The 26,778-nt window shown below is 36.4% G+C and overlaps 2 protein-coding genes across 4 annotated transcripts in view; both read left to right on the forward strand.

Moving 5' to 3' along the window:
- Nucleotides 1-1,324: 1,324 nt before the first annotated feature.
- LOC113114044 (dihydropteridine reductase-like) lies at nt 1,325-8,187 on the forward strand. 2 transcript variants are annotated; one of them, XM_026280741.1, is made up of 7 exons: nt 1,325-1,483; nt 1,684-1,776; nt 2,507-2,603; nt 3,119-3,259; nt 5,723-5,831; nt 6,498-6,581; nt 7,593-8,187. In XM_026280741.1, the coding sequence occupies exons 1-7, from the start codon at nt 1,397-1,399 to the stop codon at nt 7,693-7,695; spliced, it is 714 nt and encodes a 237-aa protein (XP_026136526.1). In that variant the 5' UTR covers nt 1,325-1,396; the 3' UTR covers nt 7,696-8,187. The 2 variants fall into 2 exon arrangements, with proteins under 2 accessions (XP_026136526.1, XP_026136527.1); XM_026280742.1 differs by lacking the exon at nt 1,684-1,776 and having other exon boundaries at nt 1,327-1,483.
- A 13,166-nt stretch (nt 8,188-21,353) lies between these two features.
- The window catches only part of ldb2a (LIM domain binding 2a), a 43,162-nt gene continuing 37,737 nt past the window's right edge, over nt 21,354-26,778 (forward strand). For both annotated transcript variants that reach the window (XM_026280743.1, XM_026280744.1), the window contains exon 1: nt 21,354-21,620. In XM_026280743.1, coding sequence (XP_026136528.1) covers nt 21,489-21,620 — 132 coding nt within the window. In that variant the 5' untranslated portion in view covers nt 21,354-21,488. The remainder of the gene's footprint in view (nt 21,621-26,778) is intronic.

The following is a 26,778-nucleotide window of genomic DNA, read 5'->3' on the forward strand; positions in this document are numbered from 1 at the left end:
CCCTGCTCAGGAGCACATGGGACGTGTTTTCACACCGTCTCTGGTTCTTCACAGGAGCATGCTGCTCTCTTGTGGTAAAAAATAGATATATTCAGCTTTAACAAGGAAAAAAGTAACAGCTTTGTATTAAATGCAAGTGCATGAAGCTTTACATTACTGGATTTGTGAATTAGATTACGGTTGCCATGTCTTGTTCATTGTTCTTCAGGTACTTTGACACCCCCATCCATTTCACTCTTTTATTTGTTATAAAAGTAACTGAAACTAACTGAATGCTAAATAAAGGGCCTTCTGATCCTATCTTTTTTTTAATTTTCTCCCCAGTTGTGATTTTGCTCTTGTAGCCTACAGAAAGGCTTGCTGAAGTTACATCACCATGACTTGGCAAAGGAGATGAGAGAACTTTGTACTTTATTATCTTCATGCTTAAAGGGCAATAATGTTGCTTTCGGTTTGTAGATATTGTAGTGATATAATTTTATTTTATTATTATTATTATTTTGTAATAAATTAAAGGGGTCATATGATATTGCTAAAAAGAACATTATTTTGTGTATTTGGTGTAATTAAATGTGTTTATGCTTTTTAGGCTGTCATTGATTTTTAAAAAGCTCATCGGTCTGAAAAGCGAGGTGTGCTCTGATTGGCCAGCTATCCAGTGCATCGTGATTGGCCGAATGCCAAGTGTGTGATGGAAATGTTACGCCCCTCACCATACTGTGATTCGTGTCCTGGTCAGAACACCAGCGCAACAGGACAAAAACAATAAAACTCATTACAAACGAGTCATTTGTTGCATTCATGGGGACACATATAATGACTGAGTCAGTGGCAACCGGCGGCTAGAGTGAGGAACGGCTGGGGTCTCCATGACATGGCACCGGTAACACTCCAAAGAGAAAGGAACAATTGAAATAGCATCATATGACCCCTTTAATATAGCTATGTTTTAGGCTATTGTTGTCTTTTTTTTTTTTTTTTTTTTCAGGTGTCAGGATGAGGGAAGTGAATTTGTTCTTCTGGGTAATAATGGTGAAGTGTTCAAAAGATAAGACAGAAAATTCATGGGAATCAAAAGTGTGACAAGTAGGACCTTATTAGGTAGACTGCAGGGTGTTTCTAATGCGAGGTGATGTGATGTTTTTTTTTTTTTTTTTTACTAAACTTTTCGTTATAATTGTTGAGGCCTGATTAAGCTTCATCTTTTCTCAAGTTGGCTTTCATTTTCTGTAGAGTTTAGGGCGGAATGCCGGATTGAACCAATCATTAGCTGCTACACAATCGAGTGTGTATCCCACCCTCTTTCTCTCTCTCTCTCTCTCTCTCTCTCTCTCTCTCTCTGCGCTGAGAGTATACTCATCATCTTTGCTGAAGCGTCTCACAGCGGAGAAAAGCCATGGCAGCTGCGAACCGTGTCCTTGTTTACGGAGGAAAAGGAGCTCTCGGCTCGGCATGTGTGCATTATTTTAAGTCAAAAGGCTGGGTGAGTAGAAACGCGTCTTTATTATGATTTTGTAGAAGCCGAGTCACCGTGAGTTGCCGAGTGTGTGGAAACTGACACCTGTTGATGCGACTGCGACTGGACTTTGCTTTCGCATTATTAGCCTATACTTGCAGGTTTATTTCAATTGCATGTATTTATAACTTGAAGCATAGCTAAAACGTGTTTCTCTTATGTTAAAGTGGGTTGCCAGTATTGACATCGTAGCGAACGAAGAAGCTGACGCAAACGTCCTGGTGAAGCTCTGCGAATCGTTCACCGATCAAGCCGCTCAGGTGGGTGGAGCCAAAGCCCTGACGTCACCACGCCGTGTGTCTGTCAGCACAAAGGGCTTATTAAATTGCTGTCTTGTTGTCAATTACTTTCCATTTACACTGCCAAAGTAATTTCCCGTCTTGCCATCACATCCCCATTGTTCTGGAGAAGCAATCTTTTCTCATTATTGGCCTTATTGTGTCTGCCATTGACTTTAGATGCTGTTAATAATAGTCTCTGTAATATGGCACCTATCGAAATTGTCCTCCTTATGCCACAGCATTGTGTCTCTCGTTTTTTGCTAATGTACCACTATTATGCTTTCACACTTGAAATTGTTAACCCTGGGTCATTATTAACCTTCCTCATCACTCCTCTTATAACACTTGCTCTGCTTTTGTATTCATTGGTCATGGCATGAATTTATCTGTTACTTTAATAAGCACATAAATATTTCATGAGGTATTTACTGAGACAGATTATGATTGGTTGTCAGTTCTCAAAACAACTTGCTGCAGCATTCTGTCACCTCATTATTTAACTCTGGATCATAACCCAAGGGGTTTCTGAACATCCCCTTTCAAAATGACAAGAGTGAACTGAGGGTCCAAATTGGCCTTGTGGTGTGTAGAGTCTATTTTGCATTATTAGGTTTGCAATTGCACTGTTGTTTTCAGTAAGCTGTAACTAATTACTATTTAAACAGAGCCTAGTAGAATATCAGCTCATCAATAAAGTGATTTGATGCAGGTGACATCGGATGTCGCCAAACTGCTGGGGGAACACAAGGTCGACGCCATTGTTTGTGTAGCAGGAGGATGGGCCGGAGGAAACTGTAGCTCAAAAGGTCTGTGAACCTATTTGTCACCCCCAGACAGAGTTTGCAGACTTTCTTTTTGTAATTTTAAACTTATTTTTTATTTATTTCTTTATCAATTTTACATTTAAATTATTTGTATTTGTATTTTTTTTCTTTTTTTTCTGTTGAACATGGTAAAATGTGTTGAAGAGATCTGAGAGTACAGCACTCTTATTATTGGTAGCTGAAAGCATTATCAATTTAGCTAAAAAAACAAACAAAAAATGTATTACATTTATAGATTTGTCAAATTTTCTGAATATCAAAGTAAGAGGGTGTCATTTTTTATAGATTGCCTGCTTATTTGATATTCCACTTTACTCAAGGGAAGCTAATAAAGATACATTTATAATCCATTTAGTGAGACCTACATGTCTGCTGCATACAGTATTTGGGATGCATTTTCTCTCCTAGGTTATTTTTTTAATAGTATATTTCGATTAGTTAATATTGTTGGTTTTACTGGAATAATATAAACTTTTCCTCTCTCTGACTCATTTTAGACTTGTATAAGAACTCTGATATGATGTGGAAACAGAGTGTCTGGACCTCTACCATTTCTAGTCATCTTGCATCGCTCCATCTGAAGCCAGGAGGCCTGCTGACCCTCTCTGGTGCAAAGGCCTCACTAGAAGGCACTCCAGGTACAGTAGAAGCATCCATCCCTATTCTCCTGAGATGTGCTGTCTACTGGAAAACACACTGTAAATGTATTTTCAGCACAGGTTTACCTGAAGACTCTTCAAATTGAATGTTACTTGTGTGAAGGTGCATTTATACCCCCAGAGCGGCTAACTGATATTATGTACTAGGAAAATACTTTAGTCTTCATGAGTTTTTCCCTTAGGTGGGTATAGTCAGTAATAGTGTTCATTTATAACAACAAAGCTTTTTCCACTACTGTTGAAAGTGTATATACTTTTGAATTGGCTGTCACTTCCATTGCACTTGATTAGTTTCATGTATTGCCTCAGATCCCAAATCTTTTCATAGCCTCAGATGTGAAATGTTCGAATCATGTCATTATGTCTTTAGTGACAAAACTCAATAAAGCACACAACAGAGGTCGCCTCCAGCCAATTCAAAACCTCCAGCATCAGCAGACTGCTCTCATTGGCTGAGGGGCCAGGGAGGGAGCGAATGAGTCAGCAGGTTTTTTGGAGACGGGAACACATGTGGACTGTGTTTAGGACTTTGTATTCCTTACCCACACAGAACTGATTTAGACAGGAAATGCCCTGCAGCGAGGTACGCTGCTTTGATATTAAATGAAGGGAACCTCTAGTTGGAGTGTTTGATGTATCTTGTTCAAAGAGACAGGAGCAAGCTCTGGTGAACGTTTCTGATAGGGCTGTCAGCTCTTACAGCCGTACATGATCAGTATCATGTGCTAGTCACACCACAAGCTGAAAACTGGTACTCTGATGACGGGGAGGTAAGACAGCTGTTATGATAAATATGGTTAAGTAGATAACTGAGTAATTAAGTAATGTTGCATTTCCTGTTTATATATTGTAATTTGGAATTTTGTCAAAAAAAACATTTAATTACAAAGCAAAAACATGCAAAAACGAAAACTACAATTACATACAATAAAGAATTAAAAGAAACAACATCCTAGTAGTAAAACACATTCTAAATAAAAATGGGAAATTTTTAATAATAATAAATTCATATATCCCACCAAAACCCTCAGAATATGTAATGTTGCATTATAAATTATTTTAAGATTAATTTATTTTTTGTTATAATCTAAGTTTTAACCATGCATTTAACTTATATATAATAAATATATATTATACCGTATAAAATGCACAGTATATTATAAAGCATAAATCTGCGCTGAGCCGAGATAGTTGCAAAGTCCTGGTTTGCAAGTTCAGTCTGGAAATCAGACATACCAAAGAGATGTTAAGCCAAATCCTGAGGAATGGAGCATGTGATTAAAATTGTGGCCCACAAAGTTCACTCAGTCATGAGGGGTCATGCAGTATGGCTGGAACGATCAAAAAACACTGGATTCTCATGTTTTAAAGAATATTAAAAAGAAAAAAAATATGGAGCTTCTCCACCCCTCTTTCTTATTGGCTCTGTGGGTTTAACGGGTGTTTTTTGGAACTGCTATCATGCGTTTTGGGTTTGAGCCTGAAAAATAGATTTTGAAAAAAGTAGCATTTACTCCTTTATTACATCAAACATGCTGGTTATATATTCCAGATGCCAAGCCAACAAACATCTAGAGAGGGGGAGCTGGAAAGACAAGCACATTTTAAACAAACATTACTTTCAAAATATCCGGAGTATTCCCAATAAAACCCCATCATGAAGTTAAACTATTTGTTTATCTTTAGTATTTAAAGGGATTGTATCATTAATTCATTAATTGTTTCCCCTGTGGTTTGATTATAGTGTAATACCAAAAATAATTTTCGTTATTTTATTGCAGAAAGAATAGAAAACATAATACAAAATGTGTTTGTATGAGGATTTATCCCTTCATTTTACAGTTTTCTTTCCCCCATCCACTGTCTAGAATCCTACGTAAATAGTTCTAACAATAAGTAAAAAATACATTTATTTTACATCAAACCGTAAAATGCCACTGGTGTAGAGAGTGAGGAAACATTTTAAATAATAGTTAACTCTTCACCCTCTCATTGAGGCTTACAATAAAAAAAAAAATGTTTTTTGCTGTTCCTCAAAGATTTCTGTGTAGGCGCCTTGTATAAAGTTTGAGTTTAAGTATCAAAGTAAATTGGAAAATCAAATGTAATTTCTAGTATTTCTGCATACAGAGCTTCACTTGTGAGAAAACATACTCTGACTGTGTGGGTGGAATCAAATTCAATTAGCTTATTTTGTATTGCAAAATCCATTTTATTCTTTGCTTGAGGCATCAAACCAAATGATTATTGACCAAACCTCAAAGCAACAGCTGTTGCCTGTGAGACATTGTTAGGCAGATTGTGTAGTTGGCACGCTCTCAAGTGCTGTGAGCGCATGCATTGTGTCCCATAGTCTGCTTTATGGAGCGAGAGCTGCAGCACTCAACCTGTGAAGAGGGCTCTGTGCTCCATTCACTTCTTTATGCTTCTCTCTGGATGCAGGTATGGTTGGGTACGGTATGGCCAAGGCTGCAGTCCATCAGCTCTGTAAGAGTCTGGCTGGCGAGAACAGCGGCCTTCCATCTGGAGCTGGAGCTGTGGCCATTCTTCCGTAAGAACATCTGTCAATCTATCATAGCTGTCTAGGATTCTTTTCACAGTTCAAAATACTCAAAACCTTAATATTTTTTTATATTATAAATGTCTTTACTGTCACTGTTTTACAATAAAAGTAAAAAAAAAAAAAGTAAAAAAAAAAAAAACGTTCTCTAAAAGTTTGAACAGTCAGTGTTATTATTAACCAGCGTTATTGGTACATGAACGTCAACAGAAAAAGGCATTTGTACCTCACTTCACTTCCATAACGTGACACATTACACAAAGAAACAGGAGATTTAACCATAAAAAAGGTTTAAAACTTAAGATCCAGGGCATTTTTTTTCTTTTTCTTTTTTTTTTTTCTTTGAAATAACAAAATGTTCTCAATAACACCAGAAATGTGCAGGAAGAAAGGAAATAGGGTCAGTTTTGAGACCTATATTTTTGTATTCATTAATCTGTGTTGTAGATATGTAATATATTAAAGAATTGCCTCTGCAGTCATTTGTACTGTTAGTGACCTGCGTGGTACACATTTGACTGCTGTCTGTTCGCATTAACTGAACATGTGGGGTGTGAGTTTTTTCAAAAGGCCATATTAGTCTAAGCTATTGCCTCAGGCTCTGTTCCACGGTCTCATCTTCCACTGAGATAACAACATTATGACATCATCCTCCAGGGTTACCTTGGATACACCAATGAACAGGAAATTCATGCCTGACGCAGATTTTGGGAGCTGGACACCGCTGGAATACATTGCAGAGTGAGTGCATGTTTCCCATGTCAACTGAGCATATTTCATTGTGCTGATAATATCATAAACCGCAGGTTTGACCTATTAAAAAGAAAATAGAAGTCTCAACAATTGGATTAATCAGAAAGTTGCAATTTCTCAACTGTAGAGGGCAGTAATGTTCTTTCAAAAGACACCTGATGTCTGCAGGATGCTATTTGGGGATGATCTGAATATTATGAAATATACATTAATCCAAAATCCATTGTTATTAATTATTTCACCTAGGTCTCATGTTAGAATTATCGCTATCCCAGATTTGCGTTCAACAGAAAATCTGACTTTCGGATCAACAAAATGTTTTAAATCGGGTCTTAAAAAGCATCTTCAAATGTTACGTTTGATTTGATTCAGTAATATTAATCAAAAAAGCCACAGGCAACTGTAAAAGCCTCTTAGAAGCAAACATGAATGATTGAATTACATCCGAATTTAAGTGAATAATGTCGAGCATCAACCCAAGAACAGACCTCTTAGAGAAGCGCATGCATTTATATTCAGCGGAATTGATATTAACACAAATGCCACTCAGAATGATTCTACCTGTTTAGAGGTTTAGCACTGTGAGCGATTGTACTTTTTTAGCGCATCTCTGTGCTTCGCTCGGATGTGGCCAGTCTGGCCAAATCTCTTCTGCCAGTCAGCACAGATTAGGACGAGGATTTGATGCAACTCCATAATCCCAGAGGAGCCACAGCAAACCCTGATGGATTAGAGACCCACATGAGTGAAACAGGAGAATAAATAGTCTTTGTGTTCGAGGTAATTAATGTGTATTCTCACTTCGGTTGCTACAGTTGGACTAAAACATCTTCAGTTTCTCCCGAATGTTCCAGAGTAGACAAGGCTTGTCGTTCGGTTCTTATTTTCCTCTCTCTCCGTCTCCCTCCTCCCATCTGTGTTCTCATTATCTAGCTCTCTCTCCGCCACCATCATTTTACACCTGTCTCTCAATCCCCCTCTCTCTTTCTGTCTCTCCAGAACCTTCTACAGCTGGGCCACTGGGTCAGGCCGGCCAGCCTCAGGCAGCCTCATACAGCTGGTGACTACTGGGGGGAAAACCGAGGCCTCGGCTGCCCAGTAAAGAGGGAACAGAGAAAAAATGGAAAAACAAAAAGATGAAGAGTGGAGGAGAGGAGAGCGATGTTTACCAATGTACTGTGCAGCAGAGGAGAGAGAGGTCATACAGAACGCTGATGGAAAATGAGAGATAGGGTAATTTCTATCATCCAGTCTCACTGGAAATACACAGTACAGTATCTCTGAATGGGTCAAAGGATTCATTTACATGTTTAATGTTGTGTCAGTCTATACATGAGAATACAGCCTAGATGATGAGTGTATGTCTGTGACTTTCTTCTCGACAACAAAAGGTGTGCCGCTGTCGTATGTGAAACGTACAGTCTTCTATTCAGAGAAGTGACCTTAGTTTGTGTTAGTGTGAGTGTGTGTGATTACTGGCTCTAATTTCATGTACGGATGCTGTTTCTTACGAAGTATTTTCTTCCCAGTGTGTCGTGGCTGCTGCTGTATGAGTATGGACCATACTTGCATAATAAAGAAAAATTAAAACGATCATTATTAATGTCATTATTTGAAAACGTATTATTTGCAGGAATAGATTACCTAATTTCTGACATTTACACCCATGTCAGTTCAAGCCTACTGTATCTATGCAGTTATTTTGTTTGAAACTGGCTACATTGTGCAAAGGAGAATCAATGTTGCTTTTGCATTGATGATATAAACAGTGGCACATGAGGTGAGAATTTAAACACAATCATAATTAAGATTTCTAAACTGCAGAGGAGGGGACAAATGATCAAATGACATCTTAAATTTAATGAAGTGACTTTTAATGTTAGTTTTGTTTATGCAAATCTACCATTTGAAGTCAGAAAACTTAACACAAGAAACCTTATGTGTTTTTTTTTTTTGTTTTGAAAATCTTTCATGTTATCCTTTATATGATATTAGGCATATCTTATATAATGGAAACTATTAATGAAAAATATTATAATTCTGTTTTTCTTTTATCTCGGAGATGACATAGCCTACCATTAGCCAATTAGCCTGCTAGCTTCCGTACAACTGATTGAAAAACACAAGCAGAAATTGTATTTTGATTTTTTTTTTTTCAAGGACTGAAGAAGAAGAAAAACTCCTTTTGTGTTCCATTAATATAAAATGAACAGCATATAGATTTCCAGACAACTTTGTGAAAATAATAAAATAATTATATTATGAGGTCATCTGTTCCTTCAATAGATATTAGTTCTACCAGATGTACAATGTAGTAGGTCAAATTAAGCCCACAGTAATATAAAAAAGGCTTTTGTCTTTCCTCATTAATTTATTTTCTGCTGGTTATTTGAACAAATAGTTTCTAATGCTTTGTATTCAGTCAGGATGTGCTGAGGACAAGGTTTGTCTTGTATCTTGTCTTGTTTTGTTTTGTCTGGCTGGTGGTTTCTCTTGGCTGTGCTGGGTTTTGTTGGCTAAATCTCTTTCTCTCCCTGCAGTTGTTGTTGTTCTGTCTGATTGCCATGTGGAAGCCATTTTGTCTGGCATGCGTGGTGACTGTATAAATGAAGAGCTTACAGATGGAAGTGGTTAGTTCAGCCGTGGTAACTTGAGTGTGAGTGTGTGTGAGAGTAAATGATACAGTACAAACATTGTTTCTTCCAAATGTTTAGCATGCGCATTTTGGCTGGCACAGGGCATTTGTTTCTTACTCACAAATGTAAACTGAATTGTTTGGTGTTGTACAATTTACAATAATCACAAGGGAACGTTCACCTCTTGTACAGTGTTTTCCACGACTTCAACTCTAGATGGCGCTAGTAAGCAACCGCGCTGACCTGGACAACAATCAACACGTTGAACTCTCTCTCTCTCTCTCTCTCTCTCTCTCTCTCTCTCTCTCTCTCTCTCTCCTGCTTATATCCTTGTCAGTGTGCTTTAGATTGTCCTCTGTCTCACCCTTTTTGACTTTTTGTTGGTTTGCCCTTACGTTTTGAATGTCTCTACGGAATTCTGCATTGGTTTGAACTAAACCAGGCGTTCTGTATATTTGAACCAAACTGAAATAAGTGCATGGAGGTCAGAAACCACCAAAGGCAAAAGCTATAGCAGATATTTCAGCTAGAAAACGATAAAGCCTTTTTAATTAATGTTAAATATGAATTCGGCTGGGTAAAAAGGCATATTAGATTGTTAATTTTAGCATGACCTGCTTCAAAGAGAGTCAATATCTAATGAATGTCAACATGCTGAGCAGTTTTCAACAAATCAATAATTTCACAAGCAGTTATGTGGCTTGTTGGGAAATGATTGTCTATATACTCTACATAAGAGCTAGTTATGCATAAAAGGTTTTCATAGAAGCGGTACGGCTTTTTATGCTCAAGTGTCAATCAAATTACGTGACAGATTCTCTACAAGCGTGACATGCTATAAATGGACTGAAGTCCTCAGATAATATTGTAGAGTCTCTCTTGACAGTGCCTGAGAACTGCAGAATGGTTATCAATTATTGAAAAATGCAAAAACTTCATTTTTCGGGTGTTAACTTTAACCTACTCTGCTTTCTCAGCACTGTCAAAACCAAAACTCTTCAATGCCTTCGCTCTGTGTATATTTAAATGATTTATTTTATGAATATTACACCTTTCTGAGAGAATATTCAGTTTGTTTTGAGACAAAAGTTTACATAAAATGTGAATGAAGATAGAGACTTTGTTCCCCTGTCTTGTAACTTTGGATCCCCCCACAGTTATGAGTAGAATTCACATTACATTTCATAAATATGTGACTGTCATAATTACATTATAGCTGTAAATGTAAATTGTTTTGACCACCCTTTGTACCCTCTCACCAAACTTACATTTTCCTGCAACAGACACTTGGGAAGAAGGGGTAAGAAAAAAATATTCCCATATTAGACAATCAGAATGATGAAATTTATATTTTAAGATTAAAAGAAAAAAAACTACCGTACAGTTGATTTAATATTAAAAACAATGATATCAGTGTTTTCATGTACAAAAATGTCTGTGAATTTTCCCTTCTAAAGTGTTGTCAAATCAGCATGATAGTAAATTTAACTGACAGGTTACTGTAAAACATCTATAACTTTGTATCAAATTGTACTATTCATGTACAAAATAATATAAAAAGAAACAAAAGCATCACCACAGTTTTTTAAGCAGTTTAAGGTTCAGTCCTCCATTATTCATGCTAATTTATGCAATAGAATATAAGCCTAATGATATTTTTGAATATGTAAGTGTCTCTGTCAGAGGTAATGAGATATGCAGATAATGATATGCAAATTTGGTGAATTATTAAAGAGGCAAAGCTGAAGATTCATATTAGTTCCCATTTTATTTCAAATAAATATCTTTCTTAATCATTCCTTGCACCATTTTCGGTGGTAGTTTACGTTGCTAATTAATTATTAAGCCATTTATTGGAATATAAATTGTGTGAGCACTGTATATACTGGAGAAAGAGCAGAGCAACAGTCAATTACAGCTAAACTCTATGCTTTAGATACATTTTACATATACCTGCTTCCTATTCAAGTGCATGGCAGTTGTCTGGTTATTTTGAATGCATGTCAGATATGTAAAGTTGTGCATTTGAAGCCTTGTTATTTATTCAGTGTAAAGAGGAGTATTGTCAGATTACAGTTTAAGTGCCGTTATGGCATCTTATTGCAAGCCGGCCGACGTATCTTGTTTGAAACAAGATAATGGTTGGTCTCCAAGCAATTTCAGGAGTTATTTTATTCAAAACTACATAGTTATATTTTATGGTTTGATTCACTGTTGATTTATTCATCAGTCACACCAACACTCATGCAGTCATTCTCTGCATGTTAGTGCTCTGCTTCCCTCTCTTTTTCCTCACTCTCCGGTTCTCTTCTCTTCTTTGGATCTCGGTTTAACTCTGTCACTCTCTTTCTCTCCATCTCCCCTATCTCTCTCCTCTTCCTGTGCCTCATTTGCAATGATTATGTTATCAGGGCAGCCAGGCAAAAGGGTGGAGCAACCATAATTTCAGCGCTGGATTAGGCTGAAATAACGAGGTCACCAAGTTACTGTTGCCTTGGCAACGGCACATCCAAGAACACAGGATGCCATTGCAAATCCAGGACCCAGGAAAATCTTTTTCCCTCTGTCTTTGTCTTTTTTTTTCTCTCCTTTTTTATTTTAGAAACAGCATTGTTTATCTTATAATGGAACAATTTGGCTTTGACACAGAAAAATGAGAGACATTTAGAAATATTCAATTTGAATTAATGAGTTTATTAATTGTTTCCTGGTACTGTATCATGAACTGCTCCTGTGCTGAGCATTCAGCATTGAGGCTGCGGTAAAATTATGAAAAAAAAAAAAGTTTATGCCTATTAACTGTAACAAAGTTCTATGGGGAAAAAAGGTGAGGGGAACAAAGTGACAAAATTAAGTCATGAACTCATCTACAATTTACCTAGACATTTAAAGAGGAGAATAAAATGTCCATTTTAATATCTTAAATCATAAAAAAAAAAAATGTTTTAGAAACAAATCCACTCATCCTGTCAGATTTTCAAATGTAATTAAGATAAGTTGAATCTTAATTACAATATATTGAAAAGACTAAATGATTTTGAAACGGTTTTGATATCGAAATAATTATAAAAGGTTTCGGAATGAAATAATTAAATAGGAAAATAATTTTATTGCATTTTGTATAATACAACCTATTTCAATGATCAAAACTACCAGTTTTGTTTGCAGTAAAACACAGAAAAGAAATAAGCCTGTTGCTCATGCCTCTTTCTCTTCACATACACACTTATTTTCATCATATGTGTTTGCCTCCTTGATTTGTTTTTTTCTCTCTCTCTCTCTCTCTCTCCAGTACTTTTTTCTTCTTCTTCTTCTTATTTGTGCTCTTTCCATCTTTGGCAGACATCTGTGTTGCCATAGGACCGTGGCCAGACTCAAAAGGATGAGAAAATGAGAGAAAGATGTTGAGCTTATGATAATGATGATCAACTCATTTGCTTTATTGCATACTGAGTTTTTCTTTAAATAATGACAAATGTTATATGCTTCATTATATAATGACTTCCTTGTCTGATGGAATGAATTCCGCACACAACAAAATAACTTTGTGTGATGTTTTAAGTGGTTACACAACTCGTACATGTTGTTATATGATGAAGCGGTTCTCTTTGCGCTCCGATTGAGTGAAATGAGCGACTGTGAGGCTGTGATTGGCCAGGGGCAGGTTTAACAGGCTGGCTTTTACCCCCTGGAGTGTGGTACATGGTCCTAAGATGACCCCTGTCATGCGGTCTGTGCTCTCGGTGCCAAACCGGCATCAGTGCTGGTCATTGTGGCATGGCAGCAGAGAGAAATGACCACCACACTCATACTGGGCACTAATGAAAAACATTAAGATATATGTGACAGGAGAGGAAAACAAATGAGAGCTGGGCGAGAGATCGGAGAGAAGAGGAATTCTGGAAAAGGAGATACAGCAGGGGAACAAGCTGGAGGGATGGGGGGGGGGGGGGTCAATGTTACTGTGACTGCACAGAAAAGCACAGAAAATCCCCGTAGGAATTTTTTGAAGGCTTAAATCCAAAAAGAAAGGGGGGAAAAAAACAGCAAGGAAACCCATCTTAGACTACACAGATAGAAACTGTTTGGAGCTCTGATGCTGAAATCACTTTATGTGCTTATACAGTAATGTGGATGGTCACACCTCCCCTGTTCTACACACACACTTTTATGTGTTTGCTTGTGTTTTGAATGATAAAACAATGAATATGTTGTTCAGATATTATCGAATAGATAAGTATTGTCACACGGCATATGTTCATAGTTAGTGATGAACACCTGTGGTTACTCTGCTACACTGTGAAAAGTTTTTTTTTTTCTGGTTACATAAAATGTGCATCATGGGGGAGCATATAAATTAACTGATTTTATTTTTGAGTTCTTTTTTAACCTCATGAGCTTACTTTTGAAGGACTCTAAATTAACTTTGCTGGAAAAAAACTGTTCTGCTCCTTCCATCATCTGATTGATAGTCTCAAGCTGTGAAAGTCTTTTTAGCATATTCGTCATCATTGTGTTGCATTGCATTGTATACATATTTTTACCAAAAATAAAACTACGGAGCTATTATTGGGAGATTTACATTTTAATGTATGCACTTTATGAAAGTAGTCCTCTATACTGTTATAAAGATCTCAATGAATCACATTATACGCCATCAGAATTGTATCCTACTTTCTGGGCATATAAATATCAGCTCTGATATTTATATAATCAATTATTTTTAAGATATATCAATATTTATATCTTTAATTATGCAATCCATATCCTCCTACATCATACTATATGAGCCATGAAAGTCTGAAGTATTTAATAGAATATTCTATAAAGGTTCAATAAACACTTTCATATTGTCAATTAGCCTTTGATATGTCGGCCTTCAAAGGGTTAAGTGATTTAGTGAAAATAATTCAATCTAATAAATTACCTGGACCACAAAACCATTCATAGTGGTCACTTTTTTGAAATTGGGATTTCTACATCATCTGAAACCTGAATAAGGCTGAGGATGCAAAAAAAATTAAAAATTCACAATATTGAGAAAATTGTTTTTAAAGCCAAGTAATGCATAGACCTTAGTAATGCATAGTCAAAAATTAAGTATTGATATATTTACGACAGGAAATTCACAAAATATCTTCATGGAACACGATCTTTACTTAATATCCTAATGATTTTTGGCATTAAAGAAAAATCGCTAATTTTGCCCCAAGAAACTTATTTTTGGCTATTGCTACAAATATATCTGTGCTACTTATGGCTGGTTTTGTGGTCCAGGGTCACATTTATGCATCTGGCACATGCTTTTATCCAAAGTTGCATTCAGAGTATACTGCACATTTTATCAGTTCACGCATTCATGGAAATCAAACCCATGACCTTGCCGTTTCTCACTGAATGCTCTTCTGTTTGAGCCTGAAGAATGTAGAAACAGATCTTTGAAGCAACAATTGCATGTTACCATTTATTTTTCAGTGTAGGGCATCTCTATGAACTTGAGCAAAATGACTTCATACATCCATTCAAAGTCACCTTGAGGCCAGTGAAAATCATTGTAAAGATGGCTCATAAAAGTGACACCAGAGAAATGCAATGCCGTCATTGGTTTGCAGATGCCACTCATTTTGTTATCTAATGCAATGACACGTCCAAGTGTCCAGATCCTCATTGTATAACATACTAACATGAACATCAGCTGCACATCAGATGCTGTTTTTCAGTCATAACTGCACTGCATCCAGATCAGGTCCAGTTCTGTGGACAGTCGTAATGTTCAGTAGAAGCAGACTGCTATCTTCCAACAACATTACTTCAGAATCTGCGAGAATGATAATCTCATCAGGGCTGCCGGGGTAATCTGCAATGTGTGTGTGTGTGTGTGTGTGTGAGTAATCTGTCGATACAAAGGGTTTTGTCTTTCTCTCACTCTCTCTCTGTATCTGAATGCCTGCAGCTCTGACCGCTGATGTTCATACAGTCATGCTGTCTGTGTTTGTGCTTGTGTGTATGTGCATTTCTTGTTGCAGAGTGGTTTTTCCTCATTTACTGTCTGCACTGCATCTGTTACATTTTATTGTACAGTATGCAGAAATAAGGCTGTGAACTACCGCCATTTTACCATGTTTTTACAGTTCAGAAGATACGTAGCATGCAATGGATCTATTTCTACACTTTCTAAGAGAAAAAGGCTTCATTTATGTAACATACAGTAATGTATTTAAATTGATTCAGGCATGCTATGCAGTATGTGCATTTATTTACACCAATTAATTTAGATGAAGCACATTTAAAATTGTTATAATTCAGAATAGAGGATTGTTTGTTAACTGGAATTGTTTACGGTTGCCAAGCAACTTGGCACATATTTATCTGCATTATTATAACAATGCAGCTCATCCAATTAGAAATGAGAAAACTATCCATTTTATAATTCTAATTAAGACACTGCGAAATCTGTTTGTGCTTGACTGTATTTGTTGCTCTGCTCATCAGCGTGGTGAAAAAATATTTTCCACAAACTTGGGAACTATTTTGGTTTTGTAAAGACAGCGGAAAACATATTGCCATCTAATTTATCTGTTGCTTGTCTCATTTTATCTTAAAAGATATTGTTGTCAGCTCAATCATCAGTGTCACATCTGGCAAATCAGGCGAACGGTATAACTTCAATCGAATACTTCTACTAGTCAGGTGAAACATCAAACCCTCAGATGTGAGTGAGATGCTAGTCATCAGGACTGCTTCTGAATCCACAGAGAGGTGGGAACGCGTGTCAACACATGCTAGTCATTTTCTGTTGTCTGGAATAGAAGGAATAATCATGACGCAGCTTTGGAGAACAAGACAGACAGGCTGAGAGAGAGAAGGTGCGTGTGTGTGTGTGTGTGTGTGTGTGTGTTCAGGTCTCCTGCTGAGGTGGAGTGTGGGTAAAATTCCACTCCCTCGTTCCAGCAACGTTCAGCCTGAGACTATTCCCTTGAGACTGGACTGTGTTTGCCCTAGAGCGACACACACACACACACACACACATAGAAATTACAGCACATACTCACAAACAATATGATTGCATATTTTAAACAGACATTTGTCCATGTGGTTGAACAGTTGTCGTATATGGATGTCTGTGGGTGTTAAAATATATGCCATGGTTTACATGCTCATTTTGTGTGTGTGTCTGTGTGTGCGTGTGTGCGTGTGTGCGTGTGTGCGTGTGTGTGTGTGTGTGTGTGTGTGTGATTCAGTCAGACTGTGAGGTTCAGGCAGGCTTCCTCTCTTATTAACTGACCTGCAGGGGGATGGGAAGCAAGCTTCAGGAGAGGAGAGGAAGTAGAGATGGGGGAGGGAATCGTTGTGTGTGTGTGTGTGTGTGTGTTGCTGGTTTTATAGATGTGTGTACTGTATTTGACATTCTTTCTCCCTCCCTCTTCCATATTCGCCATCAATAAAACTGGGTGTTTCCCAGTACAAAATGATGAAATCAAATCACAGGATACTGGGACAAAGTCATTTATCATGCTCGGAACAGATCAGCATGAGGCTGCTGTGTTAGTTGATATGTAAGTGTTCATGAAGGGCCTCAACCCCATGACTGAAATTGTAAACAGATGTTCGATGATGGTGAAGATCTATGTAGACTTGGAGACTGGGCAGAGGGTGAGAGTGAGTTAGTGAGTGAAAATGTCGAGAGGGAAAAACTGTGTGCTGAAGACAGAAAGACAGGAGACTTCAATACCGAATCAATGCAATGCCAGTTGTTGGCATAGTTCAGTGGCGTAGTGGTAGAGAAAGATTTTTGCAGAAACAATAGCAGAAGGATTTTCAGGGTTTATAAAGTACCAAATCTGTAGCAATTATCAATTTTGAAGTATAAAAATTGAAATTTATAACTTTGAAAAAAGATAGATAGATAGATGGATGGATGGATGGATGGATGGATGGATGGATGGATGGATAGATAGATAGATAGATAGATAGATAGATAGATAGATAGATAGATAGATAGATAGATAGATAGATAGATAGATAGATAGATAGATAGATAGATAGATAGATAGATAGATAGATAGATAGATAGATTTGGTATGTATCATAGATTTTGGCTGTATACCTCGATGTAGGGCTATCTGCCCCATAGGAAGCATTCAGTATAAAAACCAATCAGTTTAGTTTACTCTCGTGGTTTAGTAAGAATAATTACCTTGATTCTTTGAGTATAGCCTTGCTTAATTTACTTTTATGTCCGCTACTCAGGCACAAAATATAATGTATGTACAAAATACACAAATAAATTATGCTATGCAGCTCGCAACTAAACTAAGTCATGGTAATTGTTTCCCATAAATCACTCGGGGGAAGTCAACAGTTAGGTTTTGCAAGCCCAAGTGACACAAGTCAGACAAGCCAAGCATGTTTAACTGTGAAATTAGATTTTTATTTATTTATTTCTGTTTTTTATTACAGTTGAAAGTATAAAGGGTTTCCAGATCTCCAGGTTTGGCTTTAGAATGTCACCATCAAGGAAAAATGTGTGAGACTGAGATACTGGCGTTTGGTGACAACCAGCAGGGCCAAGTAAATATAGCTTTCACATCCCAAATATGTTATACGCCACTGAAATGAAGTCTGATATCGAAGTCAAACAAATGGAGACACACAATTACCACATGGAAAGGTCAACTGTAATGAAGTACGCAGAGGAGATTTCACATGCTTACAGTGAAGGCATGAGAAGAAATTGCCTAATGTGCATTAAAACAGTTGAAATGTACATAACAAAAAATGTTAGTCTTTAATTATCCTAATTTTGAGATAATATTGTAGCAGTCCTTCAAAAATGTGTTTGTGTTCCTTATTGCTCAAATGTCCTCAGGTGACACATTTGTTGCCTTTCCGTAGTTTCAGATTAATTGAAGCACAAACTATGATATTTTTGTTTATTTTGTGATTTCTTTTTTTTTATAATGAGAAAAAACTAAATATTGTTTATCTCAGCAGTAATGGATGTTTTCTCTGCAAATGCTCAACAACCATTTGTATCTAATAAAAGTAGGGAAACATAATTGAAAGGCGTCTTTCAATTAGAATTTATTTAACTTAAATAATGAAATAAAATATGGAGCTTCAAAGTTTTAGCTTTTTTTTTACCAACTCTCTCTCTCTCCTTTATCCAAAGGAAAAAAAATCACTCTTGGCAATATGCAAATAAGGCTGCAAGCTATTACGATGCTAATGAGATTCTCCAGCAAAACTAGCAGTTCCTCCTCGAGCACAGGGGTACATTTCATCCATATTCAGAAAACATTAGAGTGTGTGCGTGCATGCGTGTGTGTGTGTGTGTGTCCTAGGTCAAAATCACAATGTTCAGTGCCTCTGTTCTTGCATTTATCCCCGTGTCCTGCAGTGAAGATTTGTGTATTGAGTAAAGTATTGCTCATCAACAAGATCACACCATTATTCATTATTCATTTCACTAAGTTTGTTTGTGTTGATGGAGATGCTTTTTCATACAGTAAATTGATCTTACAGGCTTAATGATGCAGTTGTTTGTCATAAACTACTGTTATGTGTTTTGGAGCATTGTGGAAAAAACTAAATAGATGTTTGATTGCTAATTATGTGGATTTTTGCATTCAGTAAAGCTAAAAGTGGTAAAATCATGAACCTCAAGACCATGATCATTAACCACAATGAAAAACAAACAAACAAAAAAAATCATATAACATTTTTTTTAGGGCCCCAAGTCCGTGATTTTAGGATGCCTATTTTATCTATGCCCCAGAAAATAAATCAAGCCTGAAATGGTAGATAAACATACATTTTCAAAACAATAAACCCAGCAAGGAGATTTCTGCAGGTAAAAGCTGTGTTTATGTATGTGTGTGTGCATGTGTGTGTGTTTGGGTTCAAACCTGCCGAGAAGGCGGCATCCGCCACGCACCATGGTACGTTACCATAGTAACAGTAGGGAGCCTGGCGAAGGATTGTCTATATGTGTCCTGACCCATTTCGATTTCCCCCAGAAGTGCTCTTCTTCTTTCACCTTACCACATATATCTCCCTCAACACCACTAACTCCACGCTCGGGCTCTACTTCTAATTAAAAAAGAAAAGAAAAAAAACGCTCTAATTCCAGTCACTTTCTTCTTACACCCCGAAATAAATGTAGATGGCAACCAAAGAGAAGACACAAGGTTTTTTTTTTTTTTTTTTTTTCTTTTTTTTTTTAGCTGCATAGCTTTTGCAAAAAAGTGCTTTGGGCAAACAAGCCCATTCCTTCTGAAATGTTGAATGGAAACTTTTGAGATATTAAATAGTCATGTGATTTTTAATTAAGAGTTTTATTAATAGATTTTCACCCTAACTTTCATAATTACCTCTCTCTGTGCCTGGAGTGTTAGGAGTTGAACTTTCATTTGTCTAAGATGGTTGAGTCTCAGATACTTCAACAGAACATTCGATATAGGAATAAAAAAAAACAAATCTTATTATGGTTAATTAGCATAAATTGAGGAAAGATTTTGGAGAGCATTTTGTCTTTGAAAAGGCTTCCGCTGCTCAGTATGCAAAGGTATGTATCAACATCGGCATTAGATTAACAAATTAGCATAAAAAGAAATAGACATCAACCGAATCATTGTTCAATCCTGAATAACTCTAGCAACCTTCTTTTCAGTTTTCAAGCACATTTGTATAGCACTGTATCTATTTACTGATGCAGCTAAATCCGAGAAGCCTCAGGTGTGGCCATTATTCTCATATACTGTATGGCAGTGTTGTGCTATAACATTTCTATATTATATTATCTATATTATCTATATTGTTATTTTTGGAACTACAGAATAATGTATTAGGATTCTGTGCCATATTAACAGAAAAGGACGATCACAATTACAGATGAAACATACAGATGCCAAAGCCTTTCAGTGTGGGATTAATAGTGTTTTTGTAGTATATGCTGTGCATTTGTCAGTCTTATTCAAGGTGGGTCAACATGCATCCCAAATATTACATCATCTGTCGTTTATATCTGCAGACATTATAACCTTTTAGTGGACTTAGTTTTATTTCACCTTCTGTCTCTTTTATTTTATCTTTAATTTTTTTAATGAGATTTTGAGCACATAAAAACCCGTAGAATAGAATCCTTTTTAAGTAATTGAATTAATTAAATTAAATATATAAAAATGTATTTTAAAAAGAGTACATTTAACTATATATAATTTTTTAAGATACATATTATGTTTCAAATTATAAAAAAGATAATTGTGGTTATATTTTGCCCCCACATTCTGAGTTACAGTAGCATTTTTATCTCAGAGCCTCCATTACTTTCTGACACTGGCATCACTAATAATGTCCATCATTTTGACCCAGGAAATACAGATACTGTTCATATGTAATTTATGTTTATGTGGCATGTTGTCACAAAATATGGGAAAAGTTGTCACAATGAGAATCGATGCTTAATCTGAAACACTGCAATAAACGCATGTTACAATTTGCCCCAGCCTAGCCATTGCTGAGTATATTGTCCTAAACTTGATAATAACTTGAACTTAAATTATGGGCTAGCCTACATTTGAAGGTTTTTTTTGTTGTTGTTGTTGTTGTTGTTGTTTTTTATTTTTATTTTTATTTTTTACATTTACACAAAGCAACTTGCATTGCATTTAAAATATTAAATGCATTTGTGCATTAATTACATTCTCTGGGAATCGAACCCATAACCTTGTCATTGCTAGCTGTGTACACTACTGTTTGAGCAACAGTAAACCTACTTAATCTATTAAAATATGACTAGAAAACAAATCTGACGGATATAATTCACAAAGGATATACTAACTGAATAGAATTTTGAACAAAATGCTTAAAACCAACACTGCAAAGGAAACAACATTTTACTTAGCCTACTCCCCATGTGACAACTAGCCCCGGTTATGTACCAGGCTGCCACACTAATTAGAAAGTTAACCGAACACAAACATTAACATAAAGGCCAGTTGGTTTTGGTGGGATGGTAAGACTTGCCTGGCTCACCCTCAACAATGTTCCAGTGCAGCCTGCGGCTATCCAATGAGAGCCCAGCCCTCCTCCCCCTGCTCTCCTCTCCTCTCCCCTCCCGCCTCCTCCGCGAGCTCTCATCCCTCCGCTCCGCGTGCAGCCAGTGACTGCTGCTGTCTCGCGGCGTTTGGAGATCTTGCGGGCGCGCTGTATGGATGCTGAAGCTTTGGCGCTGCTGTAAACGCGACACTGATTCAACATGTCCAACCCTCCGCACGACCCGTTCTACTCGTCCCCTTTCGGACCGTTCTACCGGAGACATTCACCGTACATGGTGCAGCCAGAGTACAGAATCTATGAGATGAACAAACGACTCCAATCCCGGACAGAGGTGAGTTTGGAATTGCTCCACATGAGACAGTAACAGCTGTAGTTAGGGAAAAGTTATGTTGGCCAGTGCATTTGCAAAACGATTCTAATACTTTCATAAATGGACAGAACTGAGAGCGTGAACTTAAGTGATCAGAGTATAGCCTACCTGTGTGACTTTGTGAGCACTGTAAGTTACATAGATGCACAAGTGTAGCCTACTGTGCATTGTGATAATGCTGAGTGCATCATATTGCTCGGATTACTTGAGATCTTTTCGGCACAGTGATTCCTAAAAATTCCGGTGCACTTCCATGGAATGATTTCCAACTACGAGAAAACAGATGTGCGTTGTATACACATTTTCAGAACGTAATTCACATTTAAAGACATATTTAAGGTTTTCTCAAGCATTTTTATGAATTCGCATCATTTAGGCACTGTGTACAGAAGTAACATAAGCATCCACTTTGATCACAAATTAAGATCCACGTGGAGGCAGTGAGTTAATCAACAGCGCACGAGCGCAGAGCAATGATGCTCTTCTTCCAAAGCAACACAACTGTTTTAAATAAAGATTTTAAAATTAACTTAACAATAAAAACTATACAAGCGTTTCTACTAATAACCTGACTGATAATTTAAAGGATAAAGGAAATGAGTTAAACGTGCGAAAGATGGCAAAAGCACTTTATGGTAAACAGAAGCATTTGATTTGCCATGAAAGAGCAAATGAACATCCCACAAACTTTCCGCAAAAGCGATATCAGCTTTAGACTGAAAAACATAACTTGATTTTAGTATTTTAGATGCATTCAAAAATTCAACATCTGCCTGTCGTCATCCCCACCAAAAAAAAAAAGATTATCTTAATAATAAGGCTAATAATATATATATATATATATATATATATATATATATATATATATATATATATATATATATATATATATATTGTAGTCAAAAGCTGAAATTCCAAGGTAACAATTGTGGAATATGACTTTTGTCAGACTGAATTTGTTCACATTCACCTTTAGCCGATTAATTAAGTCAACAATATATATTTCATATTTTTCAAATTGTCAAGTAGCAACACAAAATATTTGAATCTTCTTTAAGCATTTAATCTCAGATCAGTTTTATATAGATGCACACAGACTTTAGTAGACAAACAAGCATAATAAGATTTTGGCATCACCACACAAAAGAACAGTGACAACCAAAACATCATAAATTCAGAAAACAGTAAAACAATAATCCTGTAGTAGTAAACACATAATTTATTTATTCCATTCTGCAGTGCATACTGGGGACTCACATATACACTTAGAAAATCAGCAGTATTGTTCGATATTAAGTTTATTTAAACAACTCTGTAGCTGAGGGAATATTGTTGGTCTAACATGTGCTTAGATTGAAAGTCATTCTCATTATCTGTGACTCAGAAAACCTATATGCTGGATGAAATGTAATTGCCTGCTTGCTTTTTTTCTTATTTTTTTAACAGTAAAATCAGTTTAATGACAACAAAACATGGACTGTATGTACTCAAAGCACCCTTTATACCCTTTTTATTGTACTTTTAAATAAAAAAGTACAACAGCTGTATATAATAGCTGTAAATATTTGTGCTGTGATACACAGACATGTCTATAATCCTGATCCAAATGGAAAATAGTTTTCTTCAAAGATCTGCTGGTTGCAATGCAAGTCTGCCCACAAAATCCCCTTGGGTCTCCTCTTGCAACTTCTACCTCCTAAAACCATCTCCAAATTCCACTCACCTGTCAAAAAGCAAGATAAATAAATTGCAGTATTTATCATTATCACAATCTGTCATACCCATTTGTGAACATCTGACAATTCTCCCTTGAAAAACAACATTAAATAAACTAATGAAGTGCACTGTCGCAGTTCTGGCAGGTGAGCTTCTGCTCATGTGTTTGATGGAGGTGTTGTAACTTTAAGGAGACCTGGGCTAAATGGAACAACATCATGAATAATGCATAAGCAGCAGCGGCCCGAACCCTGAAGACTTCTACTCGGAAACGCCACTTACCAAACAGCCCATAATAAACATGTGCCAATATATCATTTTAATCTTCACAACCTCACTTTGGCATAAAAGGGCATTTGCTAAGATTAAATCTACATGAGTGATTGATCTTGATAAGATATTTCATTGTGATGGTAACAATGAGTTTAGCTGCTGAATGTGGTTTGCCTCTGCAAACTGTTGCAATCTGGAACTCAAAAGGGGCAAAGTGAGAAAGCATAAAGATTTAAAAGTATAAAGTATCAAGATTTCCAAAACAAATTGTTATTGGAATAAATAATTGACTCACTCAAATGAACAAATATCTGCTCTATGCACACAAATCCATCTGGCAGATGCTAGAAATGTTTATAAAAGGTCTGATATCTTGTATCCTTTTTGCAAATTGTAGCACGTATTAGGTCTAGCGCCTTGCCACAGCGGCATAATAACGCAACTCTATTGCTGATATCTTTGCAAACAGTGAGCGCAATATTTATTAGCCGAGCACGCTGATGTGCATTTGAAGCCAGTGGTAATTTAGCACCGATTTTACAAGGGAGAGTTCCCCCCACAGCCATCCATCATGTAGACATGCAGACTTTCTTAGTTTAAGAGCTTTAAGCAAAAACTAAAACAACAAGGGGAGCGCAATGCTAAAGTAGCCACTGTCAAACAAAGTGTTTAATAACCACTTGGCTCTATATTTCTATGCATCAGTCATTTAATGACTGTACATTAACGCTAGCTAATTGATGTATTAGAGCTTAAAAACATGGGAATTACGCTTCATGGTGCACATCACATGACTGAAGTGAAAGTAGAATTGGACAAAAGCAGGAAGGAGCTCAGGAAAGCTAGACAAGAGGGCTCAAGAGTCCCGACTCTTGACTCGAGAGTTCTCGGTACAGAAGCTGGTGATTGATGTATTTTATTGTCCAGAGGCTAAAAATGGTCAGCCCATTTGCTAGCAGCAAACTAACTTCAGAGCAGAGCAGTTAGACTGTTGCATTTTAAAGAGTGCCAGAAATTTTTGTCATGAAAATGATATTTTAAATATTCTGTTTAAATGCTTTCTCCAATCCCAGTTTAATATGTCAAAGATGTATCATTCATTGGTTGATAAATAATGGGATCCTGTGATGCTATCAATCATCTGGTAGATCTAGATCTTTAAAATCAAAAGTTAAGTTTTTTGGCTATTAGTATGAATATGTTAGCCTTAAGTTTATTCATACGCTTGTATGTTGACAAATTTTGCATTTAGAAAATAAATCCATTCAAAATTAAGTTTCTCTCTACATATCAATGATTTTAAGTGTTCAAATGGTTTCTAGAATCTGAAGCTGCTGAAACTGAGGCTGAAATCAGTCGCTTGTTCATGCATTTACTATGTTCTGTATGGCAAATGACACACAGTGCACTATGTAAGAGATAGGGAGCAGTTCACATAGTTTAAAAATGCTTTCTATTGGTGTGAATGAAGTCTGGTTTTGTGTCGATGTCAAGCAAAACTCCACAGAGTGGAGGAATCATTTGCACGAGTTGATGCAGACCACCAAACATATCCGACCCACCTGAATTTTACACTGATTATTTTTAAATGCACTAAAATACACTTTTAAACTACACATCATCAGCTTTTTTAAAAAAAAGATCTCTATTTAATTTTTTTCTGTAGTAACAGTTTCAAATCTAAAGGGGGAGACTATTAGACTGATCGAATTCAGCTAAATAAAAATGCAGCTTTAACAGGCTGACACGTTAATGAAATGCTTTTGTAAAATGCTATTTTTAAAAAAAGGGAATGACTAGCTTCTCTGTTTTTCTATTCTATCTATTTGTTTTCTTTTCATTTATTATACAATTAACAAAAGCACAAATATAGGCAGCTTGCTATATTTTTTTATTCTATCGGTTTTCTTTATATTTATTCTATAATAAAAAAAAACACGTGAAAGCAATTATTTTTCACACTTAAACGTGTTAGTTGGTAGTGGTTTGTATTATGTAAAATAGAGTTAACAGTTGGGTTAAGGCTGTTCAGGAGTCTAAAACTGAATTTACTAATAGTGAATTTGCTATTCACTTCACAAGAAAGTAGTTAGCATTAATTACAGAAATTGATTTGCCTATGGAAATTTCCAACTTCAAAAATTTCCAAAATAGCAGCTTCTCTTGTTCAAGAACTTCAGTGCATTTTATTTTCATGTAAAGAAAACATGTTGGATATTTTCCAAAAACAGTCTATAAGGTCAAACCAAAACAAAAAACCTGGTCTAATAAAAGCTCAGAGATCAGATGACCAGCTAAATACTACACTCTCAGAAAGAAAAGTTATAGAAGCTGTTACTGGGGCTGTACCCTTTTGACAGGAATTAATATGTAACTTTAAGGAAACAAAGGTGTACATTTTGAAAGCATACTTTCCACATTCCATCCCCAGTAACTGTTTTTACACCTGAGTGTATCAAAAACTGTATGTACTGTACATCAAGATGGTTCACTCTTATTACTATGGGAGTAAGTATAAAGCACAATATGATAGAATAAGTAAAGTAACACCTTCCAAATGGTAAATTCATCACATCATCACAGCTGCTGCTAGAAATTTTAGAAGTTCATGTCAGATTCTGTTGCTAATTTAAAATATGTTATTTAAATGTGGTTTTTGCAAGTAGTTTTCATTTGCATGGCCAAAATGCTTGCTGCCCAGAGCCATTGCAAATAAGGCTGCTGAGTGAATTGACTTTTCCTTGAAATGGACTTTATCTTCTTTATCCTGCTGATTTTTGGGCACTTTCACTTGCAGAAAAAAATGAACCACGGGTAACTGTGAACAGAACAATTAAACAATAGCATGATTTTGCCTTATTCTGCATCCATGCAGTTCAGTTTGTTGTATCAGCCTGTACAACATAAACCAAACATAGTGTGCTTTTTAAATTTTTTTATTTTGTACTCTTTTAAACATGCATTTGGACATGTTTTCCTTTAGGCCTGCATTCTGAAAGAGATGTTTCCTGACATTTAAAATGTTTGCTGGATAACCTGCCACGTAAGCATATGCAAATAAGCATGCTGCTTAAGAATCAGAGGAGGAGTTTCATCAACCATAGCTGGTAAAAAATCATTAGCATAACAC

Source organism: Carassius auratus, chromosome 14 (genome assembly GCF_003368295.1).
Source record: "Carassius auratus strain Wakin chromosome 14, ASM336829v1, whole genome shotgun sequence".
Taxonomy (NCBI): domain Eukaryota; kingdom Metazoa; phylum Chordata; class Actinopteri; order Cypriniformes; family Cyprinidae; genus Carassius; species Carassius auratus.

Excerpts from the sequence above, each read along its gene's own strand:
- LOC113114044 (XM_026280741.1), top strand. The coding sequence starts at position 1,397 with ATGGCAGCTGCGAACCGTGTCCTTGTTTACGGAGGAAAAGGAGCTCTC. Across the intron at positions 1,484-1,683 it reads ATTTTAAGTCAAAAGGCTGG|TGGGTTGCCAGTATTGACAT; the intron begins GTGAGTAGAAAC and ends CTTATGTTAAAG. Across the intron at positions 3,260-5,722 it reads CTCACTAGAAGGCACTCCAG|GTATGGTTGGGTACGGTATG; the intron begins GTACAGTAGAAG and ends CTCTGGATGCAG.